General features: G+C 50.8%; 2 protein-coding genes across 3 annotated transcripts; both read right to left on the bottom strand.

Moving 5' to 3' along the window:
- Positions 1-1006: 1006 nt before the first annotated feature.
- Positions 1007-12016, bottom strand: NEU1 (neuraminidase 1). Of its 2 annotated transcripts, XR_004352215.1 has the most exons (7): positions 11689-12005; positions 11058-11250; positions 10072-10334; positions 9280-9462; positions 8869-9091; positions 7557-8763; positions 1007-1457 (listed from the first exon to the last, which is right to left on the bottom strand). XR_004352215.1 is itself a non-coding variant. In XM_032648792.1 (6 exons), exons 1-6 carry the CDS (start codon positions 11848-11850, stop codon positions 8537-8539), a joined length of 1251 nt encoding a protein of 416 aa, XP_032504683.1. In that variant the 5' UTR covers positions 11851-12016; the 3' UTR covers positions 8021-8536. The 2 variants fall into 2 exon arrangements, 1 of the variants encoding a protein (XP_032504683.1); XM_032648792.1 differs by lacking the exon at positions 1007-1457 and having other exon boundaries at positions 8021-8763; positions 11689-12016.
- A 309-nt stretch (positions 12017-12325) lies between these two features.
- Positions 12326-26045, bottom strand: SLC44A4 (solute carrier family 44 member 4). The gene is made up of 21 exons (XM_032648785.1): positions 25987-26045; positions 24342-24390; positions 23804-23877; positions 23591-23669; positions 22542-22641; positions 22334-22459; positions 22118-22178; positions 20502-20586; positions 20335-20418; positions 19821-20056; positions 19632-19731; positions 19038-19130; positions 18666-18768; positions 14548-14801; positions 14381-14475; positions 14158-14261; positions 13973-14046; positions 13693-13763; positions 13512-13606; positions 13312-13396; positions 12326-12715 (listed from the first exon to the last, which is right to left on the bottom strand). Exons 1-21 carry the CDS (start codon positions 26018-26020, stop codon positions 12597-12599), a joined length of 2121 nt encoding a protein of 706 aa, XP_032504676.1. The 5' UTR covers positions 26021-26045; the 3' UTR covers positions 12326-12596.
- Positions 26046-26319: the final 274 nt, after the last annotated feature.

The following is a 26319-nucleotide window of genomic DNA, read 5'->3' as shown; positions in this document are numbered from 1 at the left end:
GAGTATAATTGCTTTACAATGGTGTGTTAGTTTCTGCTTTATAACAAAGTGAATCAGCTAAACATATGCATATATCCCCATATCTCCTCCCTCTTGCATCTCCCTCCCACCCTCCCTATCCCACCCCGGTTCCATTATTCTTTTTTTTTTTTTTATTCTTGACCTTAGTTTGATCGCCCGGTTACAATAGTGACCCCCAGGATCTCTTCATTGTAGAGGTGCTTTCCACCCTTGTGAGTGGCAAGATGGGTTAATTCTTTGGCACTGTTACCAAACCAGGTTTGTTTGCCTGACGCGCAGCAAGCCAAACGCTAGGTTTGCAGCAGAGAGTTTATCCACAAGGCAGCCAACTGACGGGATGAGAGAACAAGTCTCAAATTTTCTTCCCAAAAAGGCAAGGGGCTTGGGGTATTCATAGGATAAAGCTGAGGTGTGGGGAAAGGTAATTAGAGATAAGAGGAAGGTGCTCAATCAACGTTCTGCACAGACACAACTAAGCTACAGGTTTCTTCTTGGGACCTATGTTCAGAAAATGGCTGTGTTAGTATGCGCTGAGGGTGAATTTTTTGTCCTTCTGATGTCAAAATGTCACGGAGCAGACACTCTGTGCCCAGACACTCTGCATGCCCAGATGGAAGGTCAGTGGTCTTAACCAGTCTTAACTGGTTCTATCTTGAACTGGACACAGAAAACTCCAAATCTCAAAAAAACAACTTGGGCAAACACTGTTTAGGCTATGTGATGCTCAGAGGACATGCAAGTTTTTTGTAAAAATGGAGTGAGCTTGATCAGTGAAGGCAGGTTACAGTTTATTATTTATTAATGGCTAACGGCTGACTACCCTTGGTTTCAGCATCTTGTGAATGAATATCCAGTCTCCATCAACCTTCACCTAATGATTTTGGCATCCACTGATGATCTTTGCCTGTGTAGGGGAGGAAATAGTTTTCCTTGACCCGCTTAGGGTCCCTGGCTGGGTTTGAAAAATCAACCTGACAAAGACAGATTAACAGGAGAAAAGCATACACATTTATTTAAGTTTTACATGACACGAGACTTCATAAAGAAATGAAAACCCAAAGACATGGCATACTTGCTTTTACATAAGGTTGAACAAAAGAGACAATTGTGGAAAAGTGTCTAAACTATGGGGGGAGGCTGAAGAAGGTAAGAATTACTTTTAACAAGTTCTGTGTTTGTTTTTTTTTTTGGTGGGATCTTAGTTTCCCAACCAGGGATTGAACCTGGGCCCATGGCAGTGAAAGCGCTGAGTCCTAACCACTGGACCACCAGGGAATTCCCAACAAGTTCTGTTTGTATAGAATTCTCTTGGTCGCCAACTTCTTGTGCTCCTGGTTCAGGGAGGGCACCTTTCAAATGGGAATTTTCACTCAAGTTTGCAAAATGATGATTTTCCAATTCGATTATTCTTTCTACACTTATTTGCTGACATTCTTCTGTAAAACAAGTAATAAGTCATCTCATCAACTCGTACTTTGTCTAATCTGAATTATTTTTTCCTACTGCAAACGTAGGAGAAATGATTCATTCTTTTCCTGTATTTACAGTATTGTGTGTGTAAGGGGTTGGTGTAAAATTGTCCTCCAGGGGTGGCAAATGAATTCTCCCTCTTTTTTGTATACATGGGTCCAGGAAATTTCCCTGTGGTACCCTTGACCTTATCAAATGCCTTGCTGAGACTCAGATGTGCAGAGACACTGGCCTTCCCCTGACCTCTCCTTTTAGAATCTTGGCCAAGGAACATGTTAGCTGCTCTCTACCAGGCTCCCACCTCCAATGGCAAGGGCATTACAACGGCTTCAGGGATTCCAAAATACCAAAACCAAGCTTGGTGGAGGTTAAACAACACACCTCCCTTAAATTGGTTGATAGGAACATCACAAAGTTAGATGGACTTAAGATACTGAAGCATAAAGCTCATTATGCATCTTCACTCTTCCCTCCAACCTCATCCTCTCTTGATGCACGTTGGCATTCGCTCTGGACACCACCTTTGTGGTTGTATTTTTAAAAAAATATATATTTATTTATTTATTTTTGGCTGTGTTGGGCCTTAGTTGTGGCATGCGGGATTTTTCGTTGCAGCGTACGGGATCTCTAGTTGTGGTGCGTGGGCACTCTAGTTGTGGTGCGTGGGCACTCTAGTTGTGGAGTGTGGGCTTAGTTGCCCTGCAGCATGTGGAATCTTAGTTCCCCGATCAGGGATCGAACCCGTGTCCCCTGCATTGGAAGGCGGGTTCTTAACCACTGGACCACAGGGAAGTCCCTTTGTGGTTGTATTTTTGCCAAGTTACCCAGAGGTCTCCATTTATCTTTTTCCTTCTATTTATTTATTTGTCCCTTTATTTCTTTCTGTTTCATTTTATTTTATTTTAAATTTTCCTTCTACTTATTATTATACACAAAAGTGTATATAATAATTATGTACAATTTAAAGAAGACTAATAAACAACATGTACTCACCACTGAGCTTAAGACCAGGTACTGCTAAATGTGTGGCTGGCAGATTTGGAGGCCACAGGAAATGTGACTTCTGGTGTTAATCCCACGGGAGTATGAACTTTTTGTTAGGAATTTTCCAGATACTTTTATTTATTTTCCTTTTCTTCCCCCCCCTCTATCCAGAGCAAAGATGGAGGCCAGTTCGCACACTGAAGATGCGGCCTTTTGATACTTTATTTACAAAGAGTAGTCAGCCTGTGAGCTGTAGTTTGCCAATTTGACTTTTTTTTAATTGCACTAAAACATGATTTATCTTGATTCCTGAGTTTTTTGGTGTTCTCTTAAATTTTGCACCCAAGGCAGTACTGCTTTCCCACCCCGGGGCGGGGGTGGGAAAAATGCTCTTTTTTAACTTTGTCAACTAAAAAAAAAAAATAGTGCAGGAGGCTGCAAATAAGAAAAGAGTTTATCTGGAGTCTTAAGAATTACAGTTAGGGAGACACAGATTCGGGTAACCCTGAAAATGTGTTCCAAGGAAAAGAAAGAGTCAGGGGCTTATAAAAACACAAAGCCACAAGGTTGTTAAAAGTTGCCTGGCGAGAATTATGATTGACTAAGTCAGAAAATATTTGTCCACAGGGAATCACAGGTTGTTTTAGGGTAGGGGTCTGATAAGTAGACTGTCACGAGTTACTTTATATGTATCTTGGGTTTCTAGCAGGTGTTCTGGATGACTTCATAAGGTCAAAAGGTCAGATTCCATCCAGGCTGAGATGTGTATAAGTCACATTTCCTTAATGGCCTCCCAGCTCCATTTTAGAGAGCTCTCTTAGCAGTACCAACTCCTTTTGATTTTCCTTTCACAATTTCCAGAACTTTTCAGGACCTTGGCTTTATATCCTGACTGCAAATCTGTGATCCACTGTAATCCTGATTTGGTCACTGAGCATTGACTGATGTCCTCAGGGCAAATGCCAGCTCCAGGGCTCATTTGTTTTTCTGGGTTCTTGCTGTCCATTATTTATGGTTTTTGAAGATTTCCCTTACTTTCTCACCAACTAAGCCCTACAGTAAAAATGTGTTTTGTTTTGTTTTTTTTTTTGTTTTGGCCTAGCCACGCGCCTTGCGCTATTTCAGTTCCTGGACCAGGGATTGAACCTGAGCTCTCGGCAGTGAAAGCGCACAGTCCTAACCACTGGACCGCCAGGGAATTCCCTAAAAATATGTTTTAAAAAATATTCTATCCAGAATATTAGGAAAGGGAAGACCTACCCTTTCCTTGTGGTAAATTTAAGTCCGTTTTTGTTTTTTTTTGTGTGTGTGTGTTTTTGTTTTCTGTCAAAAAGAAATGAAAGCCTATGTCTTAGATCTTCTTTCCTAATCCTTTTTTTGGGGCAAAAGTGATGTACCTCGTCCTGCTCCTTCCTGATAATGACTTCTGGTTGTGAGGACTGAATTAGTGAGAAACTGTACCTGGTGCCTGGTCCCTGGTATTTGCTGCTCAATATTACCTGTTAGGCTCCTTCTATTGTTTAAGGGCAGCCTGATAAACAGGGAGAGCCCAGAGTCCTTTCAATGCCGAGCCAAGGGGCTGGGGGGAGGGGTGAGAGGCTTCGAAGGGGGCAGAAGGGCCTGTGTTAGGGGGTTAGGGCTCCATGCTAGAATTTCGCTGCTGATCCAGGTGGCACTCACCAGGCTGTAGTTTTCAAAGTCCACTTTGTCCTATTTGTACAAATAATCACATACCTTCCCCTTTCAGTCTCCTGCCACTCCTTCTAATTCCCCCTTTATATTAAAAGAAAAAAAGCCAACCAACCAACAATTCTTCAACCCTTTCTGCACCCCTGACTTGTGTTCTAACCCTGGCTTTCAAACTTGAATGTGCATTAGAATCCCATTCTAATGGAGGGTTTGCTAACACACTGAGTGCTGGGACCCACCCCCAGAGCTTCTGATTCTGCAGGTCTGGTGGGGAAAGGGGTGGTCAGTATAGGGGGAAGGTCAAGCGTTTCTAACATGTTCCCAGGGAGTGGCTGCCACCTACCTGGAACCACACTTAGAAACACTGGCCCAGCTCCTTACCCACCCTGGACTTGTCTTTCCTCCTGTATTAAGCATCCACCACGTGCTAGGTGTTGTGGCGGGATTTAAGATGCCCAGGTAAACAGGCAGGTTCGGTCCCTGCCATATTTTATGGTTATTGGTGTTTTTTAAACACAAATTCTTCCTGTTGAAACAGTTTCTCTTTTGAGATCTTTTCTTCAATGTTTTGAAATCTAGTCTTCCTAAGTCTAGGCTAAAACGTCTAAGAGACAGTTTCTCAAAGTGCAGCCTAAAGTCCCCAGTGTTAGACTCTCCTGTAGTTCCTTTTAAAAATGCAAGGCCTGGACTTCCCTGGTGGCGCAGTGGTTAAGAATCCGCCTGCCAGCGCAGGGGACACGGGCTCGAGCCCTAGTCTGGGAAGATCCCACATACCATGGAGTAACTAAGCCCGTGTGCCACAACTGCTGAGCCTGTGAGCCACAACTACCGAAGCTCGCACGCCTAGAGCCCCTGCTCCGCACAAGAGAAGCCACCACAATGAGAAGCCCGTGCACTGCAATGAAGAGTAGCCCCTGCTCGCTGCAACTAGAGAAAGCCCGTGTGCAGCAATGAAGACCCAACACAGCCAAAAATAAATAAATTTATTTTTTAAAAAAATGCAAGGCCCTGCAAAGGAGGCAAGAATATACAATGGAGAAAAGACAGTCTCTTGAGCAAGTGGTGTTCGGAAAGCTGGACAGCCGCATGTAAATCAATGAAGTTAGAACACACCCTCACAACATAGAGAAAAATAAACTCAAAATGGCTTAAAGACTTAAATATAAGACATGACACCATAGAACTCCTGCAAGAAAACATACGCAAAACATTCTCTGACATGAATCATACCCATGTTTTCTTAGGTCAGTCTCCCAAAGCAATAGAAATAAAAGCAAAAATAAACAAATGGGACCTAATCAAACTACAAGCTTTCATACAGCAAAGGAAACCATAAACAAAATGAAAAGACAACCTACGAACTGGGAGAAAATATTTGCAAATGATGTGACCGACAAAAGCTTAATTTCCAAAATATACAAACAGCTCATGTATCTCAATAACAACAAAATAAACAAAACAAAAACAGCCCAATTGAAAAATGGGCTGAAAACCTACATAGATATTTCTCCAAAGAAGATGTACAGATGGCCAACAGGGACATGAAAAGATGCTCGACATCGCCAATTATTAGAGGAATTATATGTGGAATCTAAAATATGACACAAATGAACTTATCCACAAAACAGAAAAAGACTCCCAGACACAGAGAACAGACTTGCGGTTGCCAACGGGGAGTGGAGGCGGAGAAGGGATGGATTGGGAGTTTGGGATTAGCAGATGCAAACTATTACATATAGGATGGATAAACAAGGTCCTACTGTATAGCACAAGGAACTATATTCAGTATCCTGGGATAAACCATAATGGAAAGGAATATGAAAAAGAATATACAAACGTATAACTGAATCACTTTGCTGTACAGCAGAAATTAACAACATTGTAAATCAACTACACTTCAATAAAATACATTAAAAAAAAAAAAAAAGCAAGGTCCTGGACTGATTCTAGAGACACTGAACCTACAGGCAGGTTTGGGGTAGGGCCAGGACTCTGGTTTATAATGACTCCACTCCGCCCCCTCCAGGGGGGGAGATCCTTCCTTGAGGAGCCTCTCTCTTAGCTGAGGGTTCTTGGCTATGAAGAAGGAACATGATTACTTCCTTACAAGCCCCCTGCCATGTCTACTTCACGAGGCAGTAGCTCATGTGGCAGACATTCATGGTATCATTTCCTCTATCTCCTCCATTATTTCTGATAAAGTTGTTAGCAAGACTTTCTCAGATGTGCATTTTTAGTGGCAGTGGATAGCAGATGTCCCAGTTGCTGCAGATGCCACCCCCCCACCGCACTTCCTGCGTCATATCTATTCGTCCACCTGTGTTAGAAGAGCAGAGCCCGCCCTCCCCGGCCATGCTGCCTGTGTTCGTCTCCCATAGATTCTGCCTCTGTTTGTGTGTCCTGTGTGGCAACAATGTGGTTTACTGGCCAAGGTAAAATATTACATCAGGTTACTCTGAGACCTGGCAAGTTAAGGGGAGAAATGAAGCATTTATCCTGACTTTCCCATACAAATCATGCTTCAGGGTAACCCAACAGCCTTGAGGAGGGACAGTTCCTTTTTACTAAAGAATTCCAGCTAATAAATGAGGACAAAATAATAGAATTCAAAAACCAACATTTCACAACCCCTCATGAAATAAGTGATTCAGGCAAAAGTCATCTGTGGATGAAACTGTCAGTTGGAAGGTTGATGGGGAAACCTTACAAAAGAGGGGTCAGGCTATGGCCATCTGAACCCATCACTCAATTCAGCTTCACTCAGAGAGGGACAAGGGGGCAGCACTTGCTTCCTGAGGGAGCACAATAGGAAACACAGAGCTCTGGGAAGGAATCTTGTCCCCCGCCTCCCTCACCCAGTGGAATATGAATCTAATTAAACCTTCAGGTTTGATAACTGGAAATACAAGGGATGGAGGAAAAAAGTTAAATGACACTCTGAGGAAGAAACAGATGAATCCAGAGAGTGGAACGTTCTACAGGACAAATGAACATATTTCTGTGTAGACGGTATCAAAAAGAAAAAAAAAAGAGAGAGAAAGAAGAGAGGAGAGGAGGCGTAACTACTGTAGACTGAGATTTAAGAAACATCAAAATGCAATGTGCAGGGACTTCCCTTGTGGCACAGTGGATAAGACTCTGCGCTCCCAATGCAGGGGGCCCGGGTTTGATCCCTGGTCAGGGAACTAGGTCCCACATGCATGCCGCAACTAAGAGTTTGCATGCCACAACTAAGGAGCCCAGGTGCTGCAACGAAGATCCCACACCAACAACGAAGATCCTGCATGCCGGAACTGGAACTAAGACCTGGCGCGGCCAAATAAATAAATAAATAAGCAAGCAAACAAATAAATATTTTTTTAAAAAGAAAAGAATGTCTTGAACATTCCTACCGTCTCATCCAGGCATTGCATTTTCTTTCCATATGGAGAAAAGCTGTGGCTGTCCCACTCAGCTGTTCTTTCTTTTCACAGCATCTCCTTTAGGATGAGATGTTGTTGTCTCACATAATTGCCACAGTGCTTATTTCTCTGCCAGGCTGGCCTGGGAGAGGCTTCTCATCTGCATTTTACACACCTGCTCCCTGTTTCATGGAGGACAGTATCTCACCCCACCTTAGAAATACAAAACAGCCAGTTTTTAATTATCTTATGAGGCTCCTCCTCCTTCCCCTCATTACACTTGTTAAGAGCAAGTTGCATTTCTGTGATAAGAAGGAATGCGAAAAAGAAAGGAGGATTTGATTTGCCAAAGTCACAGATTTTCACAGGCAATAAGCACACCAGCTTCCTCCCCAAAACTCACTCCCAGTCCCACAAGTATGCACGAGGAAAACAGACATGAAGATGTGCACTGACAGAACCACAGAGACTCTGCAAATATTCATTCTCCTTCATTAAGAACGTTAAGTTATAAACATTTTGATTCATACATAGTCAAAGTGGGTGGTGCACCTCGTTCCTTACCTTGAAACCAAATGTCCTGCCCTTCTGGAACTTTCACCAACCCTCTCCAAAGCCAGTATCTTACCCCAAAGAGGTAAGCCTTCCCCAATTCCCTGAGTTCACATTTATTTAATGCTACAGGCCCACCTAGCCCTGTCCAAGAAAAGGACCAATCATTGCCCTGAGAGGGCAGACCCAGCAATGTGGAAGAGAAGTGTTCCCACGTGTGGGCAGCTCTTCCTATGTGGGAGAAGCCAGGTTTTTAGTCCTAAGGAATGATTTCCCTGTCAAAGAGAAGCTGATTTTGCAAAACGCTAGACTCTAAAGGAAGGTGGAACCGTCTTCTAGGCTCCTCCAGTAGACCCTCTACAGACCCATGGTCCTGAGGCTGAGTCCAGGGCCTTCTATCCCCTTGGCAGGTGTACAGCTCAGAGTGTCCCATAGACGCTGACTTTGGCCAGGGAGATGCTCTCTATGTACTGTTTCCGGCCTTTCTCATACAGGACATAGAGTTGCGGGGCCTGGTCCTCCCCGCCCACACTGCCCTCCAGGGTTGCCAGTGAGGAGTAGCCACTGGGCCCCGGCCACAGCTGGACCGTCTCCTTCTGCCATGAGGTGCCATTGCTGAAGCTCCAGCGCAGGGTCAGGTTCACTCCTGGGAACAGCAGCAGAGTCAGGGGAAGGAAGGTCTCCCCCTAGAGAAGGCCTCCTTCTCTAGGTCACAGGGGCTCCTCGCCGACCCCACCTGGCAGATACTCACGGAACTCTGGATGGGCTGGGTTGGAGAAGAAGACAATGCCGGAGTTGGTGGCCACAGCCCCTGCGGCCACCACAGGGTCCACGAGCTCAGGGTCGAAGGTCACATCACGGGGCCTCAGAGTATCACAGGCATCATAGCTGCGGAGGATGATCCGGCAGTGGCAGTGGTAGTTGTTCTGGTTCCGGGCATTGATGACCACTGAGCCATCGGGGAGCTCAAAGGGCTGAGCGGAGAGAAGAGGGCTTCAGGAAGATGCAGGGTGGGGGTGGGGTGAAGGGCCCTGTCCCTGAGGGAGCAAGGCTGGGTGGCACGGAGCTGGGCAGCCAGGCCCGGGGTCCGTGAGTGAAATGGTGCTCTGGAGGACAGAGCAGGTTGAGCAGGTGGGGGACAAGCCTATGGACTCCTCCTGACCTGGCACTCGTCAGGGCTGAAATCATTTTCCCGCTTGGGCTGGCCATAGGGGATGCCGCTGACCCCACTCCCATAGTGCCAGGAGGCGCCGCGGTCATCGCTGAGGAGGCAGAAGACCCCGTCCCGCTCCAGCGTCCCATGGCCACACACAATGAGCCGGCCCTTCCGAGGCTCCCGCTGTTTCTGTGGGAAAAGGACAGGGGTGCCACAGACGGAGACCTTGAGGGGGCTCAGAAGCAGGGGAGGGGAACCAACCACCTCCTAAGTGTGAGGACACACCTTGTCCCCTTCCGTTCTGTCCTTGCTTGCTGAGGGTTCCACAAGCATTACAAACACCCACTGTCTGAATTAAGAAGCTCTTTGGCAGAATAAGCTCCTTCGGGACATTCAGGGTGTACTCTGGACAGGCTGTGCATAGGACAAGGGGGCCCAGCCACAGGGGGAGATGGGAGCTTAAACCCAACCTGTGTTCACAGGCCAAGCTGTGGACCATGGCACAGGCTTGTGTCTGCCCAAAGGAGGGCTTTCGTCTAATCTGCACAGGACTTTCTAACTTTTTTCTAATCTGCATATGGATCAGTGCAGCCCTGTTGACAACCCCCAGATGGGAAGCCAATGGCAAAATTCCACCTTCCCTTGGCAGGGTGTTCCTCCCAGGATGTCCCTTTCTTCCAAGGAATGACACCTAAGACAGAAAAATCTGACTTCACAGGATCTTCTCTTTGCAAAGGAGTCCATAACGGGGCAGACTCTCTATGAGGCACCTCCCTCCACCCATCTCAGGACAGAGACCTGAATGCCAGAGCCCGGTCCGGGGGCAAACATCTCAGTGCCTATGTCCAAGGAGAGGTTCCGAGGAGAACTCCAGGAAATGCCGTCATCCTTGCTCCACACCAGCATGGTGGAGGCCACCTGGCAGCCAGCCTTGTGAGCACAGAGGGAGTAGAAAAGGAAGACCACTCCTGTTGTTGTATCGCTCACCACTGCCCCCAAGTTCAGCCCATCTGGGCTCTCCCCATCGTCCACAATGAAAGCTGTTGGAGACCATGTACTGCCTAAAGAGAACAGGGAAGAAACCCAGGGTGAGCACTCTGGAGGTTCCCTTTCCACCACTCGCTGCAATTTTCACCTCCTGCTAGGGACCCAAGGCCTTATGATGGCCCCACGAGACCTGCCCCTCCTTACCTCTCAGACCTTATCTATTCTACCCTTGCTCACTCCATTCAGCCGCACAAACTCCTTCTCATTCCTCAAATACTCCCCTCCTTGCGGGGGGCGCGGTGAACTCTGTCTAAGCTTGTTACACCTGCCTGGCTCTTCTTCCAGGCTCACTTACCTCCTCTGAGTCTGCTCAAATGTCATCTACTCAAAATCACAGTCAAATTCTGGCACTCTCCATGCCTCTTGCCATGTTTCATTTTTCTCTACTGCACGTATCAGCTCCCAATACAAAAAATACATTTACTTATTTATTATGTTTATTGTCTGTCTCCCCCCACCCCAGTAGAATACAAGCCCTGTGAAGGCAAGGAATTTTGCTTTGTTTTGTTCATAACTGTATTCACAGAACCTAGAACAATGCCAGGTATATAGTAAGTGCTCAGTAAATGTCTGAATGAATGTTCAACTCCTTGGTAAGCCCAATTTCCAGATCACTGCCCTGGACACCTTCCCGCCTTAGGTTCCCTCTACTCTTCAGGGATCCAGCAGCCTCAAGGCCCTAAGGCAGGTCAAGCTCCCCACCCATCCAGCCTCTTGTGACCCAGGCATCTTTATACCCTGGTCCGTGGACCTCCGCAGAGCAATGAACTTAGCTCCTTTATCCGATGCTGACATTTTCCTGGCCTCAGCAAAGGCAAGGAGAGTGCCCCGAGGAGAGGTGGTGATGAGCGGGATGCGGAAGGTGTCCACAGAGCCGATCTGCTTCCCGCTCACCCACAGCAGCTGCTCCATGGTCACAAGCGGACGAACCTACGAAGCGAGGAGGGAGGGTCAACAGAACAAACGTAACTTGGGGTTTTAGGGTGAATGAATAGCGGCTCGGAGTTAGGTTCCCCTGGGAGAGGCAGGGTGATGGGGATCCCGAGTGGGAGAAGGGGTCCCAGAACAAGGAAGGGGAACCCTTAGGAGAGTTCGGAGCGAAACTGGGGGCTCGGAGAGGGGGAGGGACTACGAGGGGACAAGGAGCCCTCAGGGACAGGGAGACCTCAAAAGGGTAAGGAGCTCGAAAGAGGAGACTCAGAGGGAAAGAGGACAAGGGCCCAGAGAGGGAAAGGGACTGGGAAAGGAGTGAACGGGGTCAGAGAGTTCCTCGGAGGAGAGGGGGCTCAGCAGCCTAGGTCCCGGGGTACAACTGGGCACAGACCGCCTGCGTGAGTCGGGGATGGGGCTACGCGAGGGGTGACTCACCAGACTGAAGTCGTCCTTTGCCCGGGCCCCGACTCCTGCTGAAGACAACAGCAGCAGGAAGATCGCGGCAAGCACCTGAACCCTACAGCCTCCCCATGATCCCAGCATTCGCGGTCTCCCGGGTCTGCCCAGGGGCACTGTGCCGGGTCGCTCCGCAGTCATCGCTCCCTCGCGGCAGCAGCGACCCTGGCCCCCCCAGGACTAGACGCGGGCTGGATTCGTCAACTGACCCCGGCCCTTTAAACGCTCAGATGTCACCCTCAAACCCGCCCCAATCCCAGCCCGCCCGCCACGCTTCCGCGACTCTCTTTGGCCCTGGCACGACTCCCCACGTGACCCTTCAGCGCCTCAGAGCTACCTCTTTCCAATTGGCCCCCATTGAAGCGCCGGAGCGCGTGACCCCGGCCGGAAGCGTATTGGCTGGGGTGAAGAAGGGGGCGTGCATTGCTCCTCAGGAGCCTTTTGATTGGTCGAGGCACCTGGGTTACGTCATAGGGGCGGGATCTATTTTAAAGAGCCAGGCGAGGTTAAAAAGAGCAGCATGGGGCTTCCCTGGTGGCGCGGTGGTTGGGAGTCCGCCTGCCAATGCAATGGACAGGGGTTCGTGCCCCGGTCCGGGAAGATCCCACATGCCGCGGAGCGGCTGGGCCGCTGAGCCTGCGCGTCCGGAGCCTGTGCTCCGCAGCGGGAGAGGCCACAACAGTGAGAGGCCCACGTACCTCAAAAAAAAAAAAAAAAAAAAAAAAAAGAGCAGCATGTAGGAGGAAATAAAAGTCCCAGAGTTTTTGAGAAAACAAAATATCAGTCTTTTAATAAAATCTTTTTACTACAAAATCGAGATCTGGAAGGCGGGTTGAGGCTGTGAGGCTGTACAGGCGGCGTGCAGTCCTGGATCAGAGCTACGCCTCTCACTTCTTCCTCTTGTCTCCTGGGGGCACCTCATTCTTCTTGCCCAGAATCTTCAGAAGGGCCTTGGACATGTAGTAGGGCCGGTCCACGGAACCGTCGTTCCGCTCCAAGTCTTCCACTATGGCACGACATAGACTCATAAGAACGCACCGCTGGGAGCCAACCCCACTCCCCGGGAAAACCAGGGACTAAGAGACAGCTCCCTGGTTTCCAGGCTGCGCCACCACGGGCTGATTTTGGGGGGCAGTTTTTGCAACCTACTGGGTAGGTTATGTAATAGTTTCCTCATCTGTAAAGGGGGGGGTGTCAAAAATATTTCATAGCGTGATAAGGATTAACGAAAAAACACATGTCAGTTGCTTAGCGCAGAGCCCGGTACATATGAAACCCTGAATGAACACATACAGTAGGGTGAGAAAATCCCCACTCACTATAGCCACCTGCTGGGAAGAGTCCTGTGGCTAACTTCTTTCCCAGATTTTCTAGGGGAAGATACCAGAGGCCTCTCCCCTGGAATGTTCCTTCTTGGGAGAGCCCAGGAGCCTGGGAGCTCACTCCCTCCTTTCTTCCCAAACACCTGCCCTGAGGATGTTAGAAGAGCCTCTGGCTCCTGTAACTCACGAGGTCGCTGTTTCTAGAAGCACCAAGTCTCCAAAAAAGCCTGAATGATCTGGTACCTTTAAGTTGAGGAGAGGAGGTAGAGGTGTGACTCACAGAAACAGAGGAAGAGAGTGTCCACACACATGCCGAAAACGCTGAAGAAGCCATTGGCGATGACATAGGCCCCCAGGATGGAGGTCTGCAAGATGCAAGGTTTCCTTTAGGGTTCCTTTGGAGAGTTGGAGGGTGAAGCGGGCGTCGGGGATGGGGTGGGGTGGAGGGTGGAGCTGGGGGGTTTGGGGGGTGTCACTCACCATCATGGGCAGCCAGTAGTAGTTGAGTTGGGGACTCTCAATGTCTTTACCCAGTCCCTGGATGCGACCGGTGAAAAAAAAGAAGGACAGGACCCCTGTGAAAGAGATCTGGAGGTCAGCATCACTCCTCTTAAACTGCCCAGCACCCCTGTCCTCTGTAACTCCCTGCCCTGGTCCTTACCAACACCTCCAACCACTAGCAGCTTCCCAAAGAACAGTAGCAGGTCTGTGACTTTGTCCAGGACGACCACCCTGTACAAGGAGTTGGGGTAGGTTGGGGGTAAGAGGCCTGGCAGGGGTGGGAGTAGAACTGGCTATATAATTTGCCATGACAGGTGCAAAACAAAAACTGTTCACATTTCAAGATGGAGGCAGCAGAGATTAAACCAAGCTCAAGGCCCTTCTGAGCACAGCATGCTTATGGGTGGGAGATCACGGAGGTGGGGGGGCGACAGCCTGACCTGACAATGTTCCTCATGAGCAGCATGAAGGCGTTTTTGGCTGAGACACAGAAATTCTTCCCGTAGATGGCAATCTGGGTGAGGCGGAAAGTTCAGGGTTACCTGTGGCGAGCGTACCTAGGCCAGGGCAGGAGACCTGCATCCAGGGCCCCCAGAGCAAGGGGTTGCTCATGTAGTGGGCTCACCATGATGTATGCATTGCGGTTCAGGAACTTGATAAACTTTTCCAAACACCAGAGGCAGCACTTGAAGCAGCACATGATACAGCGGGCCATAGGGTTCTGGGTTCCTGGGGGTAAGGAGGGCTCATGTTTGGGCACTGGCCCCTGGCAGCACACCGGCCCCACTCCAGCGCCCAAGGGTCCAGCTGATCAGCCTAGCCTTGCCCAGCCCCCAACCTCGACTCACCTCTCAGTTTGTTGTCAATGTACTCCAGGATGACCCTGGCTATCTGCACCAGGGTCAAGATGAGGGCTCCAAAGGCTAGCGACCCAGTGTGGTAACTGCACAGGGGTTAGTGAGGTAGTCAGAGGACTCCCGGGTTCATGATTCCCAGCCCCCTGCCCCAGGCTTACCGGAGTGTGCGCGTGAAGGCAGAGCTCAGGGGAAAGGTAGGGACGTCCTGGGGCTTGTGGAAGGCCCAGTAGAAGGAGGCAAAGGCCCCAGCCAGGACACACTGGCCCAGGGCTAGCACCCAGTTGATGGTCCAGAACAGCCCCAGGACCCCGTAGATTTGCAAGTTGAAGAGAGAACGCTGTACTAGGCCTGTGGACAAGTAGCCCTGGAAGACGCACATCAGCCCTGGGCAGGAGGAGTTCACCGGCTGGTCCTGGGGAGGCAGGCAGAGGAGGCTCATTCCCAACCAGCTCCTGCCCTCCCAGAGCAGAGGGTGGTAACAGCCTCCCCAGAACTGGGGAAGCCCATTCCTTCCAGGAGATCCATCTCTGGGTTCAGACAGGGTTCAGCTTGCCTATTGTGTGAGTGTAATTAGTTTCCTTCAGTCTCCAGTCTCTGGACGGCACAAGAGCTCCCAGGCCGTGTGGACTAAGCCTTAATGGTATGAAGGCAGTGTGACAAATGCCTAGCTCTGCTTTGCACTTGAACAGCTTGTCCCGTCCCAGAGCAGCCTCTGCAACTTCAACCAAAGCACTTTCTAGCAAAATTGAACAGACTGGGTATCAGATGATGCTAAGGAACCATTAATTTTGTTTGGTGTGATAATGGTGTAGTGGTTATGCTTTTAAAAAGTCCTTATCTGTTGAGATCCATCCTGATATATTTAAAGGTGAAATGGCACAATGTTCAGAATTTGCCTTTAAAAACTCGAGGGCTTCCCTGGTGGTGCAGTGGTTGAGAGTCCGCCTGCCAGTGCAGGGGACACGGGTTCGTGCCCCGGTCTGGGAAGATCCCACATGCCGCGGAGCGGCTGGGCCCATGAGCCATGGCCGCTAAACCTGCGCGTCCGGAGCCTGTACTCCACAACGGGAGAGGCTACAACAGTGAGAGGCCTGCGTACCGCCAAAACAAACAAACAAACAAAAACTCAAGAAAAATAAATTGCACGGGGGACTTCTCTGGTGGTCCAGTGGTTAAGACTCCACGCTCCCAGTGCAGGGGGCCCAGGTTCAATCCTTGGTCAAGGAACTAGATCCCACATGCATGCCACAACTAAGAGTTCACATGCTGCATCTAAGAGTCTGCATGCCGCAACTAAGAAGTCTGCATGCTGCAACTGAAGATCTTGCATGCTGCAACGAAGATCCTGCACGTGACAACGAAGATCCCATGTGCTGCAACTAAGACCTAGTGCAGCCAAATAAATAAATAATTTTTAAAAATTTCAAGGGGTGGGGGATGGGTAGGGAAATAGATGAAGCAAGAACAGAAGGCTGAAGGTTATGGAATCTGAGTACAGGGATTCTCCATGTTTGTGTGTGTCTGAAAATTTCCCTAATAAAAAGTAAAAAACACAGATTCGTCTCTTAAAGCAGAGGAAATAAACATATGGGATTTAATTAATCTTAAAAGCTTTTGCACAGCAAAGGAAACCATCAAAAAATGAAAAGACAACCTACTGAATGGGAGAAAATATTTGCAAATGATATGACCAATACGGGATTAATATCCAACATGTAAAAACAGCTCATACAACTCAACATGAAAAACACAAACAACCTGATTTAAAAATGGGCAGAACGGGGCTTCCCTGGTGGTGCAGTGGTTAAGAATCCGCCTGGCAATGCAGGGGACATGGGTTCAAGCCCTGGTCTGGGAAGATCCCACACGCCGCGGATCAACTAAGCCCGTGCGCCACAACTACCGAGCCTGCGCTCAAAAGCCTGTGCGCCACAACTACTGAAGCCTGCGCGCCTAGAGCCTGTGCTCTGCAACAAGAGAAGCCGCCGCAATGAGAAGCCTGAGCACCGCAACGAAGAGTAGCCCCCACTTGATGCAACTGGAGAAAGCCTGCGCATAGCAACAAAGACCCAACTCAGCCACAAATAAATAAATATATATTTTAAAAAATGGACAGAAGAACTGAATAGACATTTTTCTAAAGAGGAAATGCAGACGGCCAACAGGCACATGGAAAGATGCTCAACATCGCTAATCATCAGGGAAATGCAAATCAAACCCACAAGGAGATATCACCTCACACCAGTCAGAATGGCCATCATCAAAAAGAACACAACAAATGTTGGCAGGGATGTGAGGAAGAGGCAACACTTGTACACTGCTGATGGGAAAGTAAATTGGCGCAGTCACTGTGGAAAGCAGTGTGAGAAGTGTCTCAAAAAGCTAAAAATAGAACTACCATATGACCCAGCAATTCCACTTCTGGCTGTACACCTGAAAAAAAAAAACCCAAAACCACTAATTGGAAGAGACACATGCACCCAATGTTCATAGCAGCATTATTTCCAATTGCTAAGGTATGGAAGCAATCTAAGTGTCCATCAACAGATGAATGGATAAAGAAGATGTGGTACATAAATACAACGGAATACTACTCAGCCATAAAAAGGAATGAAATGTTGCCATTTACAGCAACATGGATGGACTTGGAGGGCTTCCTGGACTTGGGTGGCTATTTCCTTTCCCATGTTAGGGAAGTTTTGACTATAATCTCTTCAAATATTTTCTCTGGTCCTTTCTCTCTCTCTTCTCCTTCTGGGACCACTGTAATGCGAATGTTGTTGCATTTAATGTTGTTCCAGAGGTCTTTGAGGCTGTCTTCATTTCTTTTCATTCTTTTTTCTTTATTCTGTTCTGTGGCAGTGAATTCCACCATTCTGTCTTCCAGGTCACTCATCTGTTCTTCTGCCTCAGTTATTCTGCTATTGATTCCTTCTAGTGTATTTTTCATTTCAGTTATTGTATTGTTCATCTCTGTTTGTTTGTTCTTTAATTCTTCTAGGTGTTTGTTCTTTTTTTTTTTAGGTGTTTGTTCTTTAATTCTAGGTCTTTGTTAAACATTTCTTGCATCTTCTCCATCTTTGCCTCCATTCTTTTTCCGAGGTCCTGGATCATCTTCACTATCATTATTCTGAATTCTTTTTCTGGAAGGTTGCCTATCTCCACTTCAGTTAGCTGTTTTTCTGGGGTTTTATCTTGTTCCTTCATCTGGTACATAGCCTTCTGCCTTTTCGTCCTATCTTTCTGTGAATGTGGTTTTCCTTCCACAGGCTGCATGATTGTAGTTCTTGCTTCTGCTGTCTGCCCTCTGGTGGATGAGGCCATCTAAGAGGCTTGTGCAAGCTTCCTAAGGGAGGGACTGCTCTGTTTGAAATTTTATAACAAGAATTTATAACCACTTTCCACTTTGTATGTAATTGTGGGTTTGCTTCAGTCCCCACCGCTAGGTCATAAGCAAGTTGAAAGCAAGAAGTACTTCATTTGGGGCTTTGTATAGCCAGTGCCTGGCACATAATGGGTCCTTCTTAAATGTAAACGACCTCCCTCTCCTTTTTTAGAGTGGGGCTAACGCCTGTGGGCACAGCCCATGGTCCCAGTTCTGATGTGGTGGCCACATGAAAGCTTTGACAGTAAATACCCAGCAGTGCAGCCTCACTCCCTGGGAACTTCACAGGGGAGAGTTTGGGGTAGCAGCTACTCTCCCAGGCCCCCAGGGAGCCCACCTGCCTATCGCCTAGAATAGTGTGTTCTGAGGAAGCCTAACTAAAGATAACCTAAACAAAACCCATCTACAGTTATCAGCTCTTATCAGGTGCCAGCCATTATACTTTCATGTGCCCAGTGTCCTTTAATTTTCTCGGCCACGGCCAGGGCCATGGCCAGGGCCACGCTGAGGCACAGATATTAAGATTATCTCCATTTTACAGGTGAGCAGACTGAGACTGAAAGGGTGAAGTGGTTCATGGTTCTCTAGGTGGAGAAATGTCCTGGGGAGGGATGGAGAAGTTCTGAGATCCACCTGCCCCAGGGCATAGTCCAGCCCTCGGGCACAGCACGCATCCTCTTGCAGCACAATGGGTGGCTCAGCGGGAGATCTGGAGTCTGCAGACAGACTCCCTTTCTGGCTCTGCTAGGGGCCTGCTGTGTGACCTGTGAGTGAGCCCCTTGCCACCTCTGGTCCTCAGTCTCCTCTGCACGATGAGGGATTTGAACCAGTTGCTCTCTAAGGTCCCCTCAGCCCTACTGGTGCCCCTCCACATCCACCCCAAATCCTCACCACGGGGTTGCATGATGTATTCATTGGTACATTCTCACAGCCGGACAAGCTGACGTTGGGCGCCCAGAACACGTACTGGGGTTGCCCAGATGTGGCCAGGTACCCAGAGGGGAGTCAAGGAAAGCATGGTGACACGGGGGCCTCCACAGTTCCCCTCCTCAGCAACCCCTTTCCAGGTGCTTGAGCAGGTTGTTCACTGCACAGAGGGGCTGAAATTCAGCCTGTGCTTGCTTTTTCAAGGCAGGGCTGTGTCTGCTGGGAGGAAGGGGTGCCTTCTTCCAATCACACTAAGGCATACTGTCTACAAAAGTATTGCCCTGCCCCCCACCCCCAAGGGCTCCAGGAGGGCCCAGTCATGTGGGCAAAGGATACAGAGCAGTCATGCCCCAGTAGGCAATGCAGACGAGCAGCAGGACAAAGGTGAACAACGGGTAGAACATGGTAGACATCATCTGTCCTACAGCTCTGCAGGGAGATGAGAGCAGCACACCAGTGAAGATACCCCCCAGTCCCCACCCATCCTCTCACGGTGCTGACCCTGGCACAGGCCACACCTCTGCCCTCTCCAGGGCCTGCTCCTTCCCCCTAAGGCCGGGCACATAGTAGGAGCTCCCTAAAAGAACTGAACTGAATAAATCAGGCTCAAGGGGACTTTAGAGGAAACTAGAGCCACAGAGAAGCCACCAGGGGCGGCTTCAGGGTGAGTAAGGGCTTGTTTCATGTTTTAGGCACTTGACAAGACACTAATTAACTTAATCCTTATGACAACCCTACAAGGTAGGAACTATTATTACCCCCATTTCACAGACGGTTAAACTGAGGCGCAGAAAGGCTAAGCCACACAGCAATGTTAAACACTGTGCTATGCTGCCTTTCTCCTCCAGTGCTCTGCCACCTTTCCAGCACTCCCATCCTGGGCCCACCCCCCTGCCCTCTGCCCCTTCTCCTTCCCACACAGGCCCTGACCTGCTGGCTTCCTCCAGGAGGGCGATGGCGATGCGAATCCGTTGCCGCAGGAAGATGAGCATCAGTAGCAGGATGCCTTCAAGCACAGCCAGCACGATCACTGAGGGTGGACAGGGGGCAGAGTGGCCTGGGTCATGGCCAGGGCAGCCCTTGGGTGGCTGGTGGTTCATGGGTGGGCAGGGCACTCACGGGCTGCTAGCCAGGTCTCCTGAACGCTGCTGTAGGCGCTGAGGTTGGTGGTGAAGCCCAGCTGGGAGATGGAGGCACCCTTGTCCCGCAGTACGCGGTATTCCTCCCAGGAGTGATAGATGCCGTATGCCAGCACGCCGAGCACCCCTATGATCAGCACAAGCACCAGGGGCCCGGCCACCAGGCGCAGAAGCAGAATAAACAGCAGACTCAGGACCAGAGCCACGCCTAGGGCACTGCGGGCAGGGAAACATAGATGAGGGTCACCCCACATCCCCCATATCTTTCCCCTTTCAGAGGCCCCCAAATACCTTTCCTCAAACCCCCAATGTCCCCAGATCAGAGCCCCCCCCGCACGCTTTCTCTTATAAATCCTGTTGGACTTGGGATCCATTCTGAGCTCTGGCTCCACCTCCCCTGCCCAAAGGCTCTGTTTCAGACGGTGGGCTAAGGGATAGAGGGTCAGAGTCGGGGGAAGGGAAGGATGAGAGAGCAGGGGAATGTGGTGACTCACATAAGAATCCAATACCAGGATTGGGCAAAGTCTTCAAAGATCTTGACACTGATGTCACGGGCGTTGAGGCTGTCAAGAAGACCACTGGTGGGGAGAGACAGAGTCAGATGGGGCTGTGAGTGGGAAGGGGGAGCGGGACAGAGATGTAGGGGCAAGGGAATGCCCACCTGATGCCCTGGGCGATGGACGTGTTGGAGATCCCTGGGAGCTCAGGCACGGTACTATTGGACCATGGAAAACAACGCCCCAGAGCTGGAGGGAGAGAACCGGGCGACTGGGTGGGAGGGCCCAGAGTTTGTCTTGAAAGTCTCTGGCCCCCACCCCAGCCCGTCGTGCCCTTAGGGACAGAGTTGAGAAGGGCTCTGCCCCACTCAGAGGGCTGCTCTTGATTCCACAGCCGAAAGGGAGCTCCTGGCCCAGGAGCCCATGCCTCCTTCACTGTCTCTTAATGCTCCTTCCTCCCCACCCTGCCACTGCCTGGGTTCAGACCCTCCTGTCCTCTGGCCTGCCTCTTACAGCACCTCCACGCCCACCCCTGCCACCCTTCAATCCAGCCCCTGCCAGAGTGCCCGGGAGACACGGCACAGCCCGGACCTTGGCATTCCAGGGCTCTAGGTCACTCTGCTGCCCAGACACCTCCAGATGCCTTGCCCTGGAGAGTGCCCAAGCTCATGGCCAGGCTTTAAGGCCCCATCGTCTGAGCCCAGCCACTTTCCCCTCCCCTCTGTACCTTTGCGCTTCCTCCTCCAGAAATCCCATCCATGATGCCCTGTTCAGCTCCATCTCCATCTCACCCCCTCCAGGAAGCCTTCTGGCCCCACCCCTATCTCCCGTGGCACCTATTATGTGCCTACAGAGCCATTTATCTTGACCCTCACAACAGCTTTGCCAGGCAGGCTTGCTTTGCATTTACATTCTAAAGATGAGGAAACAAGGCTCAGAGAGGTTGAGTCATTTTCCTAAGACCACACAGCTGGAAAGTGCTGGAATTTAAATCCAGATCTATCTGACCCTGGAGCACTCATTGGAGACATTTCCTATTGTACCTATTGAGAGCTGGATATCTTTTCTCATGCTATAGTTACATTTTTTTTTCCTATTAAAAATAACATTTAAGGGCTTCCCTGGTGGCGCAGTGGTTGAGAGTCCACCTGCCGATGCAGGGGACATGGGTTCGTGCCCCGGTCCGGGAAGATCCCACGTGCCACGGAGCGGCTGGGCCCGTGAGCCATGGCCGGCTGAGCCTGTGCATCCGGAGCCTGTGCCCCGCAACGGGAGAGGCCACAACAGTGAGAGGCCCGCATACCGCAAAAAAAAAAAAAAAAAAAAAAAATTGGGAAAAAGAGCAAAAACAAAAAAAGTCATCTGTGATCCCACCACCCAGCACAGTCACTTTAACATCTGGGTGAACATCCTTCCAGTCTGTTTCCTGTGCCTGCACATAAATGCATGTGTGTACATTCACCCACGTATGTTCTCGTGGCAGTCTCATGCAGTCGCTTCGTGAACATCTCTGATCTCACCACCTAGGATGTAGTCCAAAAGCGGAGCAGTTTTCATCTTCACTTCACCTGTCCCCAGTACCTGGCACACAGCAGGTACATAACAAGCCCTGGTGATCTGACTGTAGGCTGTTCATGCAGCAGAGAAAAAAGACGAAGACCTGGTGCGATTTTGTCACAGACAAGCTGTGTGACTTGCTTCTCTCTGAGCCTGGTTCCCTTGTTTGAGGGAAAAAAATCTAGGACTGGATGATGTCTGAGGAAGGAATGTGGCTTCTCACCTGGAGCGGAAGGGAGAAGGAAACTGGGGCAGAGCTCCTGTCTCAGGCTTTGGAGCACTTGCTGGAGGGTGGGGGGAGGACAGACAGACACACAGACACAGAGCAAGATGAAGGAGTGAGTCCCCTTTCTATCACCACGATCATCTACCCAACTCCCCCTCTCACCCTCCCTCGTTATGGACCCTCCTTAGCAATGACATTGGGAACAGCGCTCACCATGTCCCCAGGCACCCCTGGCAGACAAAAGTTCCTATTTGCTGCATAGAAGACCTGCCCGACCGACTGTGAGAGCTGGTCCGTTTCCACAGTCCATGGGACCTCTGGGCAGGAGGACACACACACCTGGGGGCAGAGAGCATGCTGAGGGGCTGGTATCCAGACCCTGGGGGAGATCTGGGGACAGAGGCAGGTCCCAGACTCTGACCTGGGGTGTGGGGCACGCCAAGCCATTCTGGGTGATCGTGATGATGTTGGTGGTTAGGACGCAGCTGAAGATGTTGAAGTATAGGAGATATGGTTTATCTCTGTAGGAGAGGAGGAAGCGTATGCATAAGGGCTTGGTCAAGCCTTGGGGAAAGAGAGGGACTGCCAGGGCTGTGCCTCAAGAGTGCAATGGGCGGCTTCCCTGGTGGCGCAGTGGTTGAGAGTCCGCCTGCCGATGCAGGGGACACGGGTTCGTGTCCCGGTCCGGGCAGATCCCACATCCCGCGGAGCGGCTGGGCCCGTGAGCCACGGCCGCTGAGTCTGCGCTCCGCAACGGGAGAGGCCACAACAGTGAGAGACCCGTGTACCGTAAAAAAACACCAAAAAACCAAAAAAAAGAGTGCAATGGGCCCAGTTCCTGGCCTCTGGAAGCTCAGCTCAGCTGGGGAGGTATGGGAGACACCTGATAGATTGCCCGGAGTAATTCAGCATCTCCACTGCTATCAAAATGGTTAAGAGCTTGAACTCTGGAGCCAGCTTTATGACCTTGAATAAGTCATCTAACCACTCACTGCCTCCGTTCCATCGCATGTAAAATTATAGCACCTACCTCACAAGGTTTAAATGAGTTCGTGTGTGTAGAGTACACTGCCTGCCTGGAATGCCATATAAAGGTTAGTGGTTTTATTATTTACTGAATGTTTCCTGCATGCTGGGACTGATAGCCTTGCTTCTGGAATCATCCTTGTGTTTCAGAAGAAGAAATCAAAGTTCAGAGATATTGAGTACCTTGCCAGAGGTCACAAACCAAAACTTACTTAGCCCAGTTGGGGATTCAAATGACCATCTCTGAACCCTAAAACCCGTGCATTTAACCATGACTCTTTGCTGCCTCCTAATTCTAGGGGGACTCAGAAGCCACTGGCCAGCAGTGGAGGCTGTTCTACGTGGCCTGGACTGGTGAGATTCAGGGAGGCTGAAGTGGAGTGGTCCCCTACCCATCCCCCATCTCATCTCCCTCCTGCCCCCTCTTCTTGCCTTCATACTCACTTGTTTTCCCCGATCCCGCAATAGGCCCCAGTAGAGTTCCTGGGGTAGAGGACTTGCTGGGGGTCTCCATACACCCAGGCTGGAGACAGAGACACACAGATGAATCACCGGAGTGCGGCAGGGACTTAAGAGGGAAAGGCTGTGGGTGTGGTCCCTCCTTGGGACAATAATGTCCCCCAGCCACTGCCCAGCTCTGCACTGCCAGAAACTCACCCACAAGCCCCACGGCGATGTAACCCAGAATGAAGAGGAAGAAGAGGACACAGCAGATGATATCTGTGCAGCTCCTTGGAGAGAAATGGGGGAAACCTTTGGAGAGGGGATGCTGGGGAGTGGGGGGTAGCATGGTCTGGAGGAGTAGTGCTTTGGAGAGTTGGGGGGTGCTGGAAAGTAGGCATAGGTAGCTTTCATTTTATTCTCTTTAAGAAAACCTTTTTCTGGGTGGGTAAACTTTCTTCTGAAGTTTAAAACAGGAAAGGGCACAGTTCAGAAGTGCTCAGCTGGATGAATTTTCCCAAAGGACACATGCCTGTGTAGCCAGCTCCCAGGCCAAGACAGAACATCACCAGCAGCCGGGAGGCCCCCTTGTGCCCCCTCCACACACAACAGTCTCCCCAGGGCCACCACCCTCCTGGGGCAGGAGGTTTTTTCCTCACAAATTTCTTACCAATATTTCAGCAAATACGAAGCAAAACCTAGACACCGCCCCCATCCGCCCCCCCACCCCAGCAGCACAGCGCCCAGAACTCACCTGTTCTTGATGGGACCTTGGAAGGAGGGGTCATATTTGGCTGGTTTCCCTGAAGGGCATGGGGAGGAGTGTGGAGAGTGAGGCATTGAGAGGGGTCTCTCCCCCCATTTCCAGTCCCTCCAAACCCTTCCCCACAGCAGGAGCTACCCTGCACCAGGGTCCTACCTGGCCCTCAGGAGTCTGTGGGGAGATAGACAGGGGCAGGGCTGGCAGGAGGGGAAAGTAGAGAACAGGAAAGGTAGGATCAAGGCTTGGTCAGCAGCTTCACTGATCACTGTGAACTCCAACCAGGCGGCCTTGGAGGGAGGGGAAAGGGCAGCTTTTTATGGGTCATTTATGGGTCACACCTCAAGGCCCTCAGCCAAAGTCATCAATTCCCGCAGGGACTGGCTGGGGGGGGGCTGTAGACCCCCACCCGGAAGGGAGCTTAGTCCCCAGGCTACTGCCATTCTCTGGGAGAGCAGTCAGGGTGACACCTGAGCCGGGCAGTTTGTGGCCCGTCCTGTTCCTGGTCCTCCCTGAGTACACACAGGAAGGAGGTGAGGCCAGGCAGCCAGCGTCCCGTGTGGGCAGGGAGGAGGGAGGACAGAGGGCTGAACCAGAGCGTGGAAAGGGGTGTGGTCCATTCTCCCAGGTGCTCTGGACTCTTGTCCCTCCGTGGTTCTCAGACGCGGTGTCGATGATTGACCCAAAGCTGTTCCAGGAAGTCTGTGGGGTGTCCCCACTGCTCCCTCCCCTGACTCCCTTTGGACCAAGCCTCGCCTCTGGAAGGTCCCTCCCCTGGGGTTCCTTCCTTCCCTAGCCCTCATGCTCAAAGGGATCCCAGAGGCTGGTCCCAGCTCCCCCTCCCTGTAGACCCCTTCACCCTGCCCCCTGCCCTTGTCCTCAGGACCCCTCGGGGCAGCCCCCCAGCCTTTGCCCCTCACAGAGATGCTGGAGATAGGCTGCCCGCTCCTTCTCCTCAGGCCTTACCCTTCACAGGAGCCCCTGTGCTGCCTCTCTTCCTAACCCACTCTGAGATAGACTCCCTCCTAGCAGAGAACCTGGGGGGCTGGTCCCCAGCCCTCTCTCTCCACCAAGATCTGCAGCCCCTACTCCTCTCAGGGACCCCCAGCAGAACCCCCTCCGCCGCCACTCCTCACAGACCCCGGCAGGCAGATCCCCAGCGCCTTTTCCCCTCAGAGACCCAGAGTCCAGGCTGAAAGTCCGCCTCCTTCTCAGGGACCCCAAGCTGTTCCTCCTGACAGCGGCCCAGAGCCCAGCTCACTCCTCCCAGCCCCTGAGCCCCTTCCTCTGCTCGGGACCCTGACCCTGCCTCCTTCAGGCTCTGCTTCCCGGGGCCCTGTCCTGAGGTGCCCAGAGTCCAGGCGTGGCATCACCCCCTCGTCCCAGGGACTCCAGCGCCCCTCCTCACACAGACTTCAGCTTCACACCCCAAAGTCTCCTCAGCAATGGCTCCCAGCCCCTGCACCCCATCCTCCTCCGAGGACCCCGACTCTGTCTCCTTCCATCAGCTGTTCCCTGGGCCCTCCCCTCGGGGACCACGACTCCCCTCTGCTCCTCTCCCTGGTGCCGGCCCAGCCACCGTTCCCCGGAGCAGGCCTCCCCTCCCTCGCCGGGTCCTGGGCCCCCACCCCAGCCTCACCGTAGACCTCGTTCTGGTCCTGTTTTCCCCCCATGGCTCAGTCTCCAGAGTGATTGGAGCCTGGGAGACCTGGCAGCTCACCTGCCACCAGCCCCGCCCTCCCACCCTCACGTCACAGCCCCACCCCTGCCTGTGGTCCCCGACACACTCTAGTTCCTCCTAGACTCCGTGCTGGAGGGCTGGAAGCTGGAAGGCAAGCCTGGTACGTGGGTCAGGTCAGGGCTGCTTCCTCGGGCCTCATGGACCATGGCCTGAAGGACTCCCACGCTCTAAGAAAACCCTTCAGAATTTTGCAAACTACTTCAATCATAGTACAGTCACGCCTACACCCTC

This window comes from Phocoena sinus, chromosome 11 (genome assembly GCF_008692025.1).
Source record: "Phocoena sinus isolate mPhoSin1 chromosome 11, mPhoSin1.pri, whole genome shotgun sequence".
Taxonomy (NCBI): Eukaryota; Metazoa; Chordata; class Mammalia; order Artiodactyla; family Phocoenidae; genus Phocoena; species Phocoena sinus.
This window is presented reverse-complemented; position numbering and strand designations above follow the sequence as displayed.

Coding starts and splice junctions, on each gene's coding strand:
- NEU1 (XM_032648792.1), bottom strand. CDS start 11,850: ATGACTGCGGAGCGACCCGGCACAGTGCCCCTGGGCAGACCCGGGAGA. Junction 9,092..9,279: donor TCAGCCCTGACGAGTGCCAG/GTCAGGAGGAGT, acceptor CTCTCCGCTCAG/CCCTTTGAGCTCCCCGATGG. Junction 8,764..8,868: donor CCCAGCCCATCCAGAGTTCC/GTGAGTATCTGC, acceptor TGCTGTTCCCAG/GAGTGAACCTGACCCTGCGC.
- SLC44A4 (XM_032648785.1), bottom strand. CDS start 26,020: ATGGGGGGAAAACAGGACCAGAACGAGGTCTACG. Junction 14,262..14,380: donor CATTGACAACAAACTGAGAG/GTGAGTCGAGGT, acceptor CCTTACCCCCAG/GAACCCAGAACCCTATGGCC. Junction 13,764..13,972: donor CTCATGAGGAACATTGTCAG/GTCAGGCTGTCG, acceptor CTCCTTGTACAG/GGTGGTCGTCCTGGACAAAG.